This window comes from Saimiri boliviensis, chromosome 12 (genome assembly GCF_048565385.1).
Source record: "Saimiri boliviensis isolate mSaiBol1 chromosome 12, mSaiBol1.pri, whole genome shotgun sequence".
Lineage (NCBI taxonomy): Eukaryota > Metazoa > Chordata > Mammalia > Primates > Cebidae > Saimiri > Saimiri boliviensis.
The window spans coordinates 24766580-24779172 of NC_133460.1; the positions used below are offsets into that span (position 1 = coordinate 24766580).

Consider the following 12593-nt stretch of genomic DNA (forward strand, 5'->3'; position numbering starts at 1 on the left):
GAGACCCAGACCCGGTGGCATGCTCTTTACAGAAGTGTTTATTGGGGAGGGGTCAGAGTTCATGGATAACTGGGAGGTGCAGGTAGAGAGTTCTGAGGACACTGCCCGGGCGGGGACTGCGGGGGGAGGCTGTGTCCTGGCCAGGCTGCCCAGAAGTCCGGCTTCTCAGGTCAGAGCTCTGCTGCCCATCCTGTGGCGGTCTTGCCAGGGAGTGCCCAGGCATCCTGGCTTCACAGAGCCTTCGTCTGGGGGCCCCTTTGGCCTTGCCACTGTCCACATGTCTGTGCGGACCGCAGAGGCCAGCAGAGGGGCCAGTCCGTGGCAGGTCCCTCCGGCTTGGCTGCTTTTCCTGGAACTCCCCAAAAAGCCAGTCCAGGGGGTCCACAGCATCGGCCGTGGGCAGTGCGGGCTGCTGGCCACTGAAACGTGCAGTGATGTCCCGCAGGGACACAGTGGGGTGGCCCTTCCGGCAGGCCTGGGCTGGCCTGTGGGGTGGCCTGGAGTGGCCTTGGGCTGTGGCCTTGTCCAGCACAGAGGTGGGCTGTGCCAGTCGAGATATGGACCTCACGTAGTCATCCAGGCCAGGGGAGGGCGGAGGCTCCTGCCCAGGCCCCCCAAGCAGCATCTCCTCTGTGGTCTCCCGAATTGTGGGTAGATGGGCCACGGAGAGCAGAAGCCGGGACCTCATCACTCTGGTGAGAGGAGGCAGCAACCTGTTGGGAAACAGAGGCCAGGTTGCAAGGGCCTGCCATGCATCCCACAGCCCCTCAGGGTCCCCACACTCCTCTGGGGCTTCCCGGAGGAATCCTGTGCCCTGAGAGCAGTTCGAAGTCCACAGAGCCCAGACCAGAGTGCAGACTCCTGGGCTGCTTCTTCCTGTTTAGGTTAAAAGCCCACAGGCTTATGATTTTATCATGACCATTTCACAATGTGCCCAAGTAAGACAACCCAACTTAACATTAACACTGGTCACAGGAAAGCTGGGTTTAAACCCAGGATCGGCCACGCACTGACCTTTGGCAAGGCCACCTCTCCAGGCCTCCACTTACCCATCCATAAAACAGGGTTGTAAATACCCCTGGCAGGGATGTTGTGGGAAACGCATGAAGAAATAGCGTCTGAATCCCTTTAAATGCAAAGCCCTCTACACGCAGCCCTGGTCTCTAAGCCATAGGGAGGTTGTGCAAGTTCAGGCTGGGAACTGCCGTCAAAGATAAAGCCCTTGTGTGTTGTCTCGAACCCAAGGGCAGCTGCTTCCTCTTACCTGGAGCCGAGGAGGTTTGAGGGTGGCAGGAGAAAGGATGAGCAGGGACAGTGCAGTCCACAGGAAGCCCCTGGGGAGCTTGGGGGCCGAAGGGAGGAGGGTCCGGCAGGGGGTCCAGCGTGGGGTGGCCGGGAGGAGGACGATACACTGAGTCCTACCGGGTCCCACAGCTCACCGCGGCAGGCTCTCCGCTGAGCTCTCTGAGGGACCGCAGCAGGCAGCTGCTTTTATACCTTCCCACAGGCTATCAATCACTGTCACGAGGGCCAAAAATAGCCTGCTCAGGAAGGCTCTCTTAGGAAAACAGCTCGGTGGGCGGGGCTTGGCCCAGCTGCCAGCCTGGAGGTGTCTTTCGGCCTGTGGGAGGCTGGGGAATGTTTATGCTGCAAGGCAGGAAAGGGGTGGGTCCGCTGCTGGTCACCTCGGGGCACTGGGAGAGGGAGGAGTCCCTTCTGTCCCAAAGCTTGTTCCCCACTCTATTACACCTGCCCATCCTGACTCCAGGCCTTTTGCTGGTCCTTGCCGAGCCCTGGGCCTGCACCTGTGAGGCTGGGCCAGGTTCTTGACAACTTTGATAAAAAATCAGCAGCACAGGGCCACATCCTGGAGGCAGCTGAGGCGAAGTCCCTAGGCCTGCTCCCAGGAGAGACATACCCCCCGCCCATGGGACCAAGGGCGGTCTTCGAGGTTAGACCCTGGTCTTGCTGCACCCCAGATGGGGTGCTTCTGAGGACTGGTTTACTTGTTCACCAGGCGTGCAGTGCTGCTGTGTGCACTGACTGCTCTAAGCACGGCAAACGTAGCAGCTGACCAAGGCATGGGCCCCTGGAGCTCAAGATCAAGCCAGAGATGAATGGGTGCCGTGATTCAGGCACCAAGAGCTGCCTGAAGGAAAAGTAGAGTATCATGGTGGGGCGCACTGGTGGGCTGCCACCGCAGGTACAGTGGTCAGGGGTGTCTCCCGTAAGAGCAGATATGGAGCAGAGACCTGAAAAAAATGAGAAAATGCACATTCTGGGTGGCGAGGCAGCACATGCAAAGCCCCTGTGGTGAGAGTACGCCAGATGTATGTGCTCAGGGCACAGCAAGGGGCCCGCAGACTGGTGCATGTAGGAGGGGTCCGTGGGCCTTGGCGTGGATGCTGAGTTTCCCTCCAAGAGGGAGGGAAAGACACTGCAGGGTTGGAACAAGGGCAGGGCCGTCTGGCTTCTGCTTCAAAGGATCGCTTCAGCTGCTGGGCCTGGGCTGGGGCAGGTTGGGGTGGGGGAAGCTGCCAAAGAGCACCTGGACAGCATTAGAAAGCCACTGCCTCTGTCCAGGAGTGACCATGCCAGGAAAGGAGGCTGCCAAGGACGAGGGGGGCAGCTGCTAGGAAGATCCCGCACTCCCCAGACAGGCCGTAGATCTTCTGCCCCAGTCCCAGCCACAGCCCCACCTGGAACACGCCTGCCTTGTGCTGTGGGCGGGGGAGTCACCCAGAGGTAGCCCAAGCCTGAGCTCTGAGTACTGGGCAGATCCCAGACTCCCCAGGCGAGCAAGAGGAACCGGAGTCCCAAGTTCCTGGATTCGAGGTGAAACCCCACGTGGGGAAAGGCATGGAGGCAGAGAGTGCCTGAGACAGTGACCAGGATTTCAGCTGCACGTGCACTTCTCACCTTGCCCAAGCTCTTGCAACTTTAGTAGACCCTTTGTCTGTTTCTCTGGCTCTTTGAATTTATTAGCAATGAGCAGATTAGTCAAGAGACTGAAAGGAGGAGGGAGATGGAAGAGTTCGCTGCTGGCGGATAGGGCTTTCCCTCCGTTCAGATTCAGCCAAGCTGGGGGAGGGTAAACAGTGGTGGGCGGGTATGTTGGGGGCACACATACCACCTGTGCAGGGATATCTGGCCTGAGTCATTGGCAAACCAGCCTGTCCCCAGTACAGCCACGCCCCTGACTTTGTCCAGGCAGATCCCCAAGTCAGTGCCACCTGCTCAGCTTTCCTCTGTGTCCCCCTTCACCTGTCTTCCAGGGTGCAGTGAACAAGCACCTCCTCCAGGAATCTCCCTTGCATCCCCTTCCGCATCCAAGCCTGAGCCCCTCATGGCCGGGGCTGTGTCTGCTCCAGCTCCCTCTGCCTGGGGTCCAGGGTGGGGCTGGAGGGCAGTGGGTCTCCATGAGTCAGCCATCATCCCCACAGGCTCCCTCCACTGAGAGGCACCTGAGGCCAAGAGGCAAGAACAGAACCCTCATGGACCTTTGAACTCCATGCTGGCCTCACCTTCATAGGGAGCTCAGTGACACATCTGTGCTTGTAGAGCGCCAGTGAGTATCAAAAACAACTCTGGTTTCTGCTTGTTTTCCTTTTTAGCAGATAGTGCAAGGTCATATCTGGAAGCCATGTGTATTTTTGATAACCTTGACGTACACTGTTTTCTCTGTGGCAGGATGTTTGAACCTAGAAACCCCATTGCTAACTTGCCATGAAATTCACACTGAGCAGGGTCTTCCTGAGTGCTGCCAGGGATATGAAGACGTGTCCTTGGTGTCCCTGTTCTCACAGGGCTTTTGGTGCCAACTAGGAGAGCGAAATGGGATTTGTGAATCTAAAATATGGGTCAGAAATACTGGATGATTCCATTTATATAAGGAATTTAAAATAGGCTTATCAAGGCAGAGAGTGAAAATGATGGTTGCAGGGACTGGGGGGGGGGGGAGGAAATGGGGAGGTGCTATGCAGCTGATATGTTTCGGTTATGCAAGATGAGTAAGTCCTGGATAGCGCCTGCAGTGAACAATACAGTATTGTGCATTTCACAGCTTGTTTAGAGGGTAGTTCTTATGTTAAATGTCCTTACCACAATGAAACACAAATAAATAATAAAATTAAATGTTAGTTGAGATGGAAATGGGAGAATGACATTCAGAGTTAATTGTGGAAAGACTGGAGTCAGAGCAGATTAGGTGTGCGCAGTTTCGAGACTGCGGCTCTGGAGAGAGGGCAGCTGAGGTTGCCAGCAAGTGTTCTGGTAAATGACCCAGCTGGCCAGGCTCACGCATGGAGTGACTGGGATTGGCACAGAACACTATGGTGGTCTCACAGAGACTGAGGCCTGGAGTAGGTCAGAGGCACTGAATCAAGGGCCCGATGGGTGCCAACCAGCACCGGCAAGGTGCCTACAGAGGACTCTGTTGATTAGGACGCCAGGTTGGCAGCAGGAGAGGAGCCATATCACCTGCACACCTAGGAAAACTGAGGCAGGTTGGAGACATGGGATGAAGGCTGTTGTAGAAATTCTGGTGTGGGATGTAGGGCTAGTGATGTCCTAGCAGTGGTAAGAAAAGCAAGACCTGCTGTCAGCCCTGGCGAGTGGACGCTGCTGCTGTCAGGGGGCACCGGGAGAAGGATGAGGCTGAGACACAGCTAGGACAGAGAGCACCCACTTCTGCTCTGGTGGGCTGGGACCTCACAGGGCCTGGTGGCCACAGGAACTGGTGGTACTGGACCCCCTCCCAGGTGCAGTGTGAGCAGAGAGGTCCCTTGCTTGGCACAAGCAGACCGGCTGTGCATCCCTGGAACCACGTCCTTGCCGCGGTGTGGACGTGCCTGCTGGCCAGCAGCTGGGTTCCTGTGGGACACCTGACTCAGCCGCTGCATCTCCGGCCGTGCCCCTGGTCAAGCATGAGCTCAGCAAGCCTCAGGCTTCCTCCCACAGGGCCTGGCCATGCGCCTCAGGGCACGTAATAGCTGGTGGTCCTTCCCGAGGGGACGGGGCCAGCCACTCAGGAGGAGGGATGTGCGGGGCCTGAATGTCCAGAGCATTGCACCCCGAGGGGGCACAGGGAAGGTGGACAGCTGCTCTGCGGGAATGGCTGATGTGTGGATCCCCGCAGGAAGAAGGGACTCTGATCATCGAGGGGCTCCTCAACATCGCCTGGGGGCTGAGACGGCCCATCCGGCTGCAGATGCAGGATGACCGGGAGCAGGTGCACCTCCCTTCCTCCTCGTGGATGCTCGGACGGCCCAGCTGCCCCCCGTGAGTGCCCAGCTAACCTGGTGGCTTCTGTGACACCTGCTCAGCCCTAGCTCCCTGTTTTGGATGCAGGTTGAGGATATCCTGAGCCTCTGGGTGGGAACCCTGTTCCCGTATGGGACTCTGGCACAGGAGGGTAACCCAGCCTCATCTCCATGTCCCGTGACTGCCTCAGTCCTTGCCCAGGGTGGCCTCTCCCTCCCTCCAGGAGAACGTTTCCTGGAGCCACTTTGCTGGCAAGAATGGACGGCTGCAGCCAGTGGGGGGCTTCCAACACCTGTGCAAGCCAAACCTGTCTTAGCATCTCTTGTTCTGTCTTAAAAATTCACACAAATTTAGCCTCTCACTACTCTGTTTTCATTTTAGTGTTCAAAATTTTTAAATAAATGTTTAAGAATTTCACATTAGATTTATTTAATGTCAGAGGAATGTTTCTGTCAGGAGGAAATGGTATCCTGCCTGCCTTACTGTTCAATGCACATTTATCTCCTTCTCAGCCCATTCCCAAAAGACTCAGTTAGTGGCTGGGCCCTGCCTGCTTCCGCAGTAGTAACTCCTGTAGAGGGCACACACTCAGAGATTTGCCCCCTTCAGATTTCACCTAAAACCCATGCTCTGACAGCACTCACCACCCTGACAGCCCCGGCACGTCCCCAGGTATTCCGGGTCACTCAGCGAACTCTGAACCACTCAGAATTAGAGCATAAAGTCAGACTCCTTAGGAAGGCTGCAAGTGTGACTCACGTGTCCCCCTCCTCGAGGTACAAGCAGTCACAGGCAACAGCTGAGGCTCTACCTGCGTGTTCTCCAGGACCCCGTCTGTCGTCTTCTCCCTAGGTCCTCTGGGCTGCAGGACTCTCTCTCATCACACACCCACTCTTTCTCGGCCCAGCACTGGCTGCTCAGGCCTTGGGTTCATCTTGCCAGGAGGCCTGGAGTTTAGACCCTTCTAGGTGGCCCCTGTCTGACACCCTACCAGGCCTACGGGAAGCCCAGCGAGCCTGTTCGGCACAAAGCTGCTGGCCTCACTCTGCCTGGTGCCCAGGAGAGTGCAGGCCCTGGCTACGTTCATGCATCTGCGTGTCTGTGCAACGCAGCCTAGCACAGGCCCACAGGTCTGCAGGGCCAGGCTCATGCTCCATCCAGCAGGTAGTAGGGGAGACCTCTACTTTTCTTTTACAGTTTCGGACTGACTCTCTCAGTTTGAAATCCAGGTCTCACCTCAGCCTGCCTTGCTTCCCGCCTGTGTCCTGCCCCGGGGGCTGCTGGTCTCTTCTCCTTGGCCTGAGCTCCCTTTCTCTGTCAGCAGCCATCTCAACACCTCAGTTGTCTCTTTTCAGAAAGGAGCCATCACCCCAGGACAGCAACGTCACAGCCCAGGAACCAAGCACTCAGCCTGTGCACAAGGCTGAGAGTTCCAGAGACAGCTCGGGTAGGTGGAGTCTGTGAGCTGCCCGGACCTCTTCTCATGCAGGGTAGGAGCTTGACTCACAGCCGCATTCTCCAAAGGACAGCTTTGTGCTCCAGCAAAGAATGGCTTTACCGGCTGGACCCCTAGCCAGGTGCCCATCTGTGAGGTGCTCTGCCCTCATTCTCACTCCTCTTTATGTAAAAAGGAGCAGAGGCTTGGGAGGTAACAGCATGAGGGTGGCCTGAGTCCCTTGCCCTGGGCACACTCTGGGAAAGGGGAGCACCCTGAGGACACTGCACCCTCCCGGCCCCGCCTCCCTCCGGGACCTGCTCGGCCGTCCTCTGTGCCCTTCCCTCAGCACTCAGTGAAGGAGCTGTTTCAGAGCAGGGGCTCAGAGGACAGGGCTGGGGCCACCGAAGCCCTCCGTGGGTGCCCAAGACAGAGACCAAGCGGCGTATGGCCATGTGACGTTAACCCAGGTTACCCTGTCTCGGTCTCACCTTCCTGTCTGCAAGCTGGGAATATCCAGCCTCCAGTCCAGGGATGGCCCTCACGACCCTGTCTGTCCCAATGCACATGGGAGCCAGACCTCCCAACAGCAGGCAGCTGCACTGTCAGCATCACCCACCCTGCCACCCTCTCGCCCATTTCTCATGCAGGGCCCCTGGAGGAGGATGAGGAGGCCCCCCAGCTGATGCGGACCAAGAGTGACGCCAGCTGCATGAGCCAGAGGAGGCCCAAGTGCCGCGCCCCTGGAGAGGCCCAGCGCATCCGGCGACACCGCTTCTCCATCAACGGCCACTTCTACAACCACAAGGTGACGCCCCAACCGGGCCCCTCCCCTGGGCACATGGGGAACAAGCCCTGAGCACAGGCACAGCAAGCCTCATGACAGTCACAGAAGCGCATCCTCACCATGACCTGCGCGGGAGCGGCTGGCATCCCCGTGTCCTCAGGAGGAGAAACCTCCTGCCAGGTTGCATCCACATAACAGCCCCATTCATGACCTATGCATTTTCCAACACACGCTCACTGTCAGTCCATCCTCACAAGTCACACGGATTTCTTCTGGCAAGTAAGCTGGGAGTGCCCCAGGCAGACAGTATCTTTAAGGAGGAAGCTTTTTAGGAGGCTTCCCCCGAGGGGTTGGTTGATCCCTGGGAACAATGTATCCAGCCATCACTCTCACTGAGTAATTAAGCAGGGGTGTGCCTAGGGGCACGTGTCTGTGCCGCAGAGAACCTGGACGATACCAGATTCCCAGCAAGCAGCCTTTTGTCCAAGGATGCATTGCACTGACCTCAGGAAAAGCTCTCCTTCTCCAAATTACATCATTCTATAAACTAAATGAACTGTAACAGGAGAAGTTGATTGTTACTATAAATAGAATGGTTGGCTGTCTGGGCAAGGCCCCGGCTGGAGTGTGCTGTGACAGGCCATAACCTGCCCGCAGCACTGGGAAATGCAAGCCGAGATTTCCAGTTGAAGCAGCTGCCCTTCTTGATAGAGGATGACTCATTGGCAGGGAGGGGGCCCAGGAGGAGGCTCTCAGGGTCAGAGCTGACGGAGCAAGTGTCCCAGGTTAGGCCATCCAGGGGCCATTCAAGCCACACTTGGGGTGCCCCGGACGTTGGGATAAAGTGGAATTCAGCTGGGCAAGCTGAAGGGACCCTGCTTTAATCTCAGGACATCCATTCCACATCTGCTAGGCTTTCAGTAGGTGAATGAATGATAATAGGGTAGCCTTTGCTAAGTCCAGAAAAATCCAGGACTATTCCAAAGTAAAGTTTCCTGAAAGAGTTAAGGGGACCCAGGGTTGAAGTTAGGCAGAGATTAACAAGGGTGTAGATTAGCCAAAGGACCCGTAACATGACTTGGGTATTCTTAAAATCTTGTTCCAAAAGAGGTTTAGTGTGTGATGTGTAAAGTATCCATTGTTAGCATTCGAATAAATATTGATGTGCTAGTTTAAGAATTATTCAAAAATTTCCAAAATGTGTGCACGGGTGTTTTCCAGTTCTATGTTCCTTACCAAAAAAAGGAGGGGGGGGATCTTTTGCTCCATGATTCAAAGTACTGAATGGTGGGGCTTAGCTTTGTTTAGTACATTCGCTAGTTCTCGAAGGATCTCACTCATCACTAAGAGATGTGTGTAGCACATTCAAGCTTATTGTAGTCATTGCCAATGTCATAGGAACATCACATCCCTAGCACCATGCAGCCTTTGAAATGAACAGTGAGGGTTCTCATCACAGCCTCTCATTTCTGTCTGAACCACACTACCTAGAAGAGCTGCCTAGCCAGATGACACAGGGCCTCAGCCTGTCACCCAGTGAGGGCAGCTTTTCCTCCTAGCGACAGATTTGCCTGTGGAATGTGAATCCATTCTTCCAGAAAAAAGTACTGCTTTCAAGGACACGCAATAGTGTCTTAAGCACTTGGGACAGTAGTTTCCCCGTCTCCTGGGTGAGTAGGGGACTCCCAAAGAAAACCTCTATACAAAAAGCCCTGTTTCTCACCACACTCGATATCCATACAGAACTAATGTCCTTAGAAATTAGGGCGTGGATTCCTTGAGTCAGAGGCAATAATTGAAAAATAAATAATTCCTAGCATTGAATTTCTGAGATAGTTCCAGGTTTTGTTTCTTAGAACAGTGCATTATTACCTCATTCAGTCATTATCCAAAACTGTTCTGATTCCCAGAAATGTTGGTTTTATTTCCAGACTGGGTGAAACTTTGTGGCTGTTCCCACTGCTTGTTGGATTCAAATGCATTCTGTTAGAGAGAAACCATTTGTGATTAGAGATGAGAAAGTAACCACGGGAACCTTGTTCCTACTTGGAGTTGGTTGGTATGGTCTTGAGAAAAATCTTCAGACAGAAGAAACATAAACAAAGTCTTGTTAACAAGACTTTTGTCTCTTTGAAGTAGCCTAACTTCTCTCTTCTATGTTTCTTAGGAACAGAAAGCCTAATCCTAATCCTGGCTGTCTATGTAGCTCAGTCATTCTGCACCTCAACTAGAATTGAGCCGGGGGAAGCAGGTCACAGTTGAGTCTGACTCTGGCACAGCATGCTTTGTTTTATTGTGCTTCTCGTTACTGTGCCTTGAAGATTTTTTACAAATGGAAGGTGTGCAGCAACTTCCATTTGTAAAAAATCTGCAATTTTTTTTTACTGCACCCACATTTTCCACAGATTGGAGGTACGCGGCAATCCTAGGTTGAACAAGTCTATCAGTGCCATTTTTTCAACAGTGTGTGCTCATTTTGTGTCTGTGTCAGATTTTTTAGCAATAAAGTAGTTTTAATTAAGGCATGCACATTTTTTAGTTGTAATACTATCTCACTCTTAAGAAACTACCACATAGCGTAAACATATCTTTTATATGCACTGGGAAACCAAAGCATTTGTGTGACTCACTTTATTGAGATATTCACTTCGTTGTGATGGTCTGGAACCAAACTGGCAGTGCCTCCTAGGTGTGTGTGGAGCTATCAAAGCAGGGATTGGGGCGGCGGGGGAATACTGAATAGGTCCTTGAGCTGTCTGAGCCTCAGCTACCTCCTTGGGAAAACAGAGCTAGGACCTCAGAGAAGGAATACGCGAATCTAAACTTGAGTTTGAAAAGCAAGGAGAGGTTCACCTGCAGAGGAGTCACATTCACTGAGAGGTAACAGTACCAAGGTGATAACATGTAGGTTTTCAGAAACCATGGAATTCTTTGAGTCAGGCCTCTGTCTTTTCTAAAGAGGTGACTCTTTAGAACAAGCTGGTTAGCCTCTTAAAGCCTCTGATTCTTTCTAAGAAAAGGGGACTAGTTATAGGTGCCTCAAAGGGTTATGAATATTAAATCAATGATTGTATGTAAAATCTTAGCAGGTTCAATACACAGCTAGTGTTTATTGAGGGCCAACCTATTATGTGTCAGGCAGAGTCCTGGTTGATTTCACATATGGTGTCTCATAGGCAAAGGCAAGATACGTGCAAAAATACAATGTGCCCCCCCCACCACCAAATTGTGAAGAAGCTCTGTGACTGGAGCACAGGGTATCATACGTGCATAACAATGAGAAGAACTACAAATGAGATTGCACAGTCCCCAGGAAGGCGTCAGATACTTTTAGACCCCTGCCTTCAAACAGCGCTGCTCACATTGAGCTGCACAGATTGCGTGTCCTGGTGTTCTACAAACACAGACTCTGATTCAGATGATGTGGAGCAGGGTAGGGCAGGGAGCCGAGCCTGCGCACATGCAGCTGGGTTAGACCACACTTGCAGGTGCAGGAGTCTTGGAAGTCTATGCCTGTGTGAGGCGGTGCAGAGAACAGATTAGAGGCCCTGAGACCAGAAGGGAACAAGTTGGGAAGCTGATGTGGTGCGACCAGTGCCTCTACTAGGCACCACTGGGAGAATGAAAAGGAGGGGACAGATTAGGGAACTTTCAGCCGTAGAATCAACAGACACCTGGTGACTTGATCAACAGAAGGAATGAAGGAGAGACTGGTTGCTCCACCCTTGTGAATGACTTCCATGGCCCTTCTGGGTGTGTAGACATCTTCCTTAGGCCTCTGGAAGGCATGCACTACTATAGCTTCCCAGAGTGTCCCCCAGATCTGGGAACAGCTTGTGTCTGCGTCCGCGTGAATGAACAGGTAGAGGTGTTCTTAGATCTCAGCATCACCTGCTGCCTGGGTCTGTTCATCATCGTGATGTCAGCCCCTCGTCCCCTCTGGGCCTGCCCTGAACTTCTCTCCCTTCCCGGTACAGACCTCTGTGTTTACTCCAGCCTATGGGTCCGTGACCAATGTGAGGGTCAACAGCACCATGACAACCCTGCAGGTGCTCACCCTTCTGCTAAACAAATTCAGGGTAAGCCTGGTCAGGAGTGGCCTTGCCTGGGGATGCCAGTGGTTTTGTGGTTCTGTCGGGCGTGGGGTGCTGGGGAAAGCTGCCCGTGGCTCTTGGGTGGAAAGTCTAGCAAGCCTCCATCTGCTGAGCTTTTGTCTCCCGGATTTTAAGCAGAAGGGGCTTGAGGGAGGGCACGTTCCTTGCGGCTTGTGTGTGTGTGTCACTGAGGGTGTGGTTGCTGTCAGGGGACCCTCTCAGTTGTCTCCCATCTCAGAGCACCGTGATCTGACTTCCTGTGACTGCCTGTGCAGGTGGAAGATGGTCCCAGTGAGTTCTCACTCTACATCGTTCACGAGTCTGGGGGTAAGTACCTGCTCCGCTTCTGATCATAAAAGCAAAAGGTCTCTGCCTGTTCAGCAAGACCCCCTGCCCACCGCGAGATGGTACTCCTTACCTAGGGGGCTGGGAGCAGCTGCCCCTCCTCACCTTGGGGCACGCGGTGCCTCCCAGCATGAACATTTCTCCCCTACCCACACCCAGGCACACTTGCTATCTCTTTCAGAATCCCACCAAACTGTAGGAAGCCTCCCTCTCCGCCTCTTCCAGTGAAATGGATGGGTCCCTAGCTTATCGGTGCTGAGTTAGGAGGGATGGGGTGCCTGTCACACGGCATCAGGCCCTGGCCCCCCATCTCAGCTTTCCTTTCTCCCACCCACTAAGATCTTGTTTCTCTTCAAACTGCACCTTTGCTCAATGACACTACAGGGGAGGAAAAACTTCTTTTCTTTCTACCAATTTAGATTCATTGGCTGGGGCTCTGCATTTAGATTAACAAAAGACAGATTAAGGAGACCAAACAAATTTGTTAACTCTTGCATCATGCATGCCCATGGTAACATCAGCGGAATGAGTGGTTAGAATTTGGGCTTAAATAACATCTTCACAAAAGAACAGTAAGTTTTTGGTTTTTTTTTTTTTCTTTTTTATTGCATTTTAGGTTTTGGGGTACATTTGAAGAACATGCAAGATAGTTGCATAGGTACACACACAG

The 12593-nt window shown here is 53.5% G+C and overlaps 2 protein-coding genes across 5 annotated transcripts in view; one reads left to right on the top strand and one right to left on the bottom strand.

Moving 5' to 3' along the window:
• RASSF4 (Ras association domain family member 4) overlaps nucleotides 1-12593 on the top strand; it is a 35289-nt gene that overhangs the window by 17641 nt on the left and 5055 nt on the right. For all 4 annotated transcript variants that reach the window (XM_074382098.1, XM_074382099.1, XM_003930002.4 and 1 more), the window contains 5 exons: nucleotides 5138-5280; nucleotides 6618-6709; nucleotides 7348-7505; nucleotides 11462-11563; nucleotides 11854-11905. In XM_074382098.1, the coding sequence (XP_074238199.1) occupies nucleotides 5138-5280; nucleotides 6618-6709; nucleotides 7348-7505; nucleotides 11462-11563; nucleotides 11854-11905 (547 nt within the window). The remainder of the gene's footprint in view (nucleotides 1-5137; nucleotides 5281-6617; nucleotides 6710-7347; nucleotides 7506-11461; nucleotides 11564-11853; nucleotides 11906-12593) is intronic.
• On the bottom strand, nucleotides 21-1513 carry DEPP1 (DEPP autophagy regulator 1). Its single transcript, XM_010340620.3, has 2 exons — nucleotides 1265-1513; nucleotides 21-713 (listed from the first exon to the last, which is right to left on the bottom strand). Exon 2 carries the CDS (start codon nucleotides 686-688, stop codon nucleotides 53-55), a length of 636 nt encoding a protein of 211 aa, XP_010338922.1. The 5' UTR covers nucleotides 689-713; nucleotides 1265-1513; the 3' UTR covers nucleotides 21-52.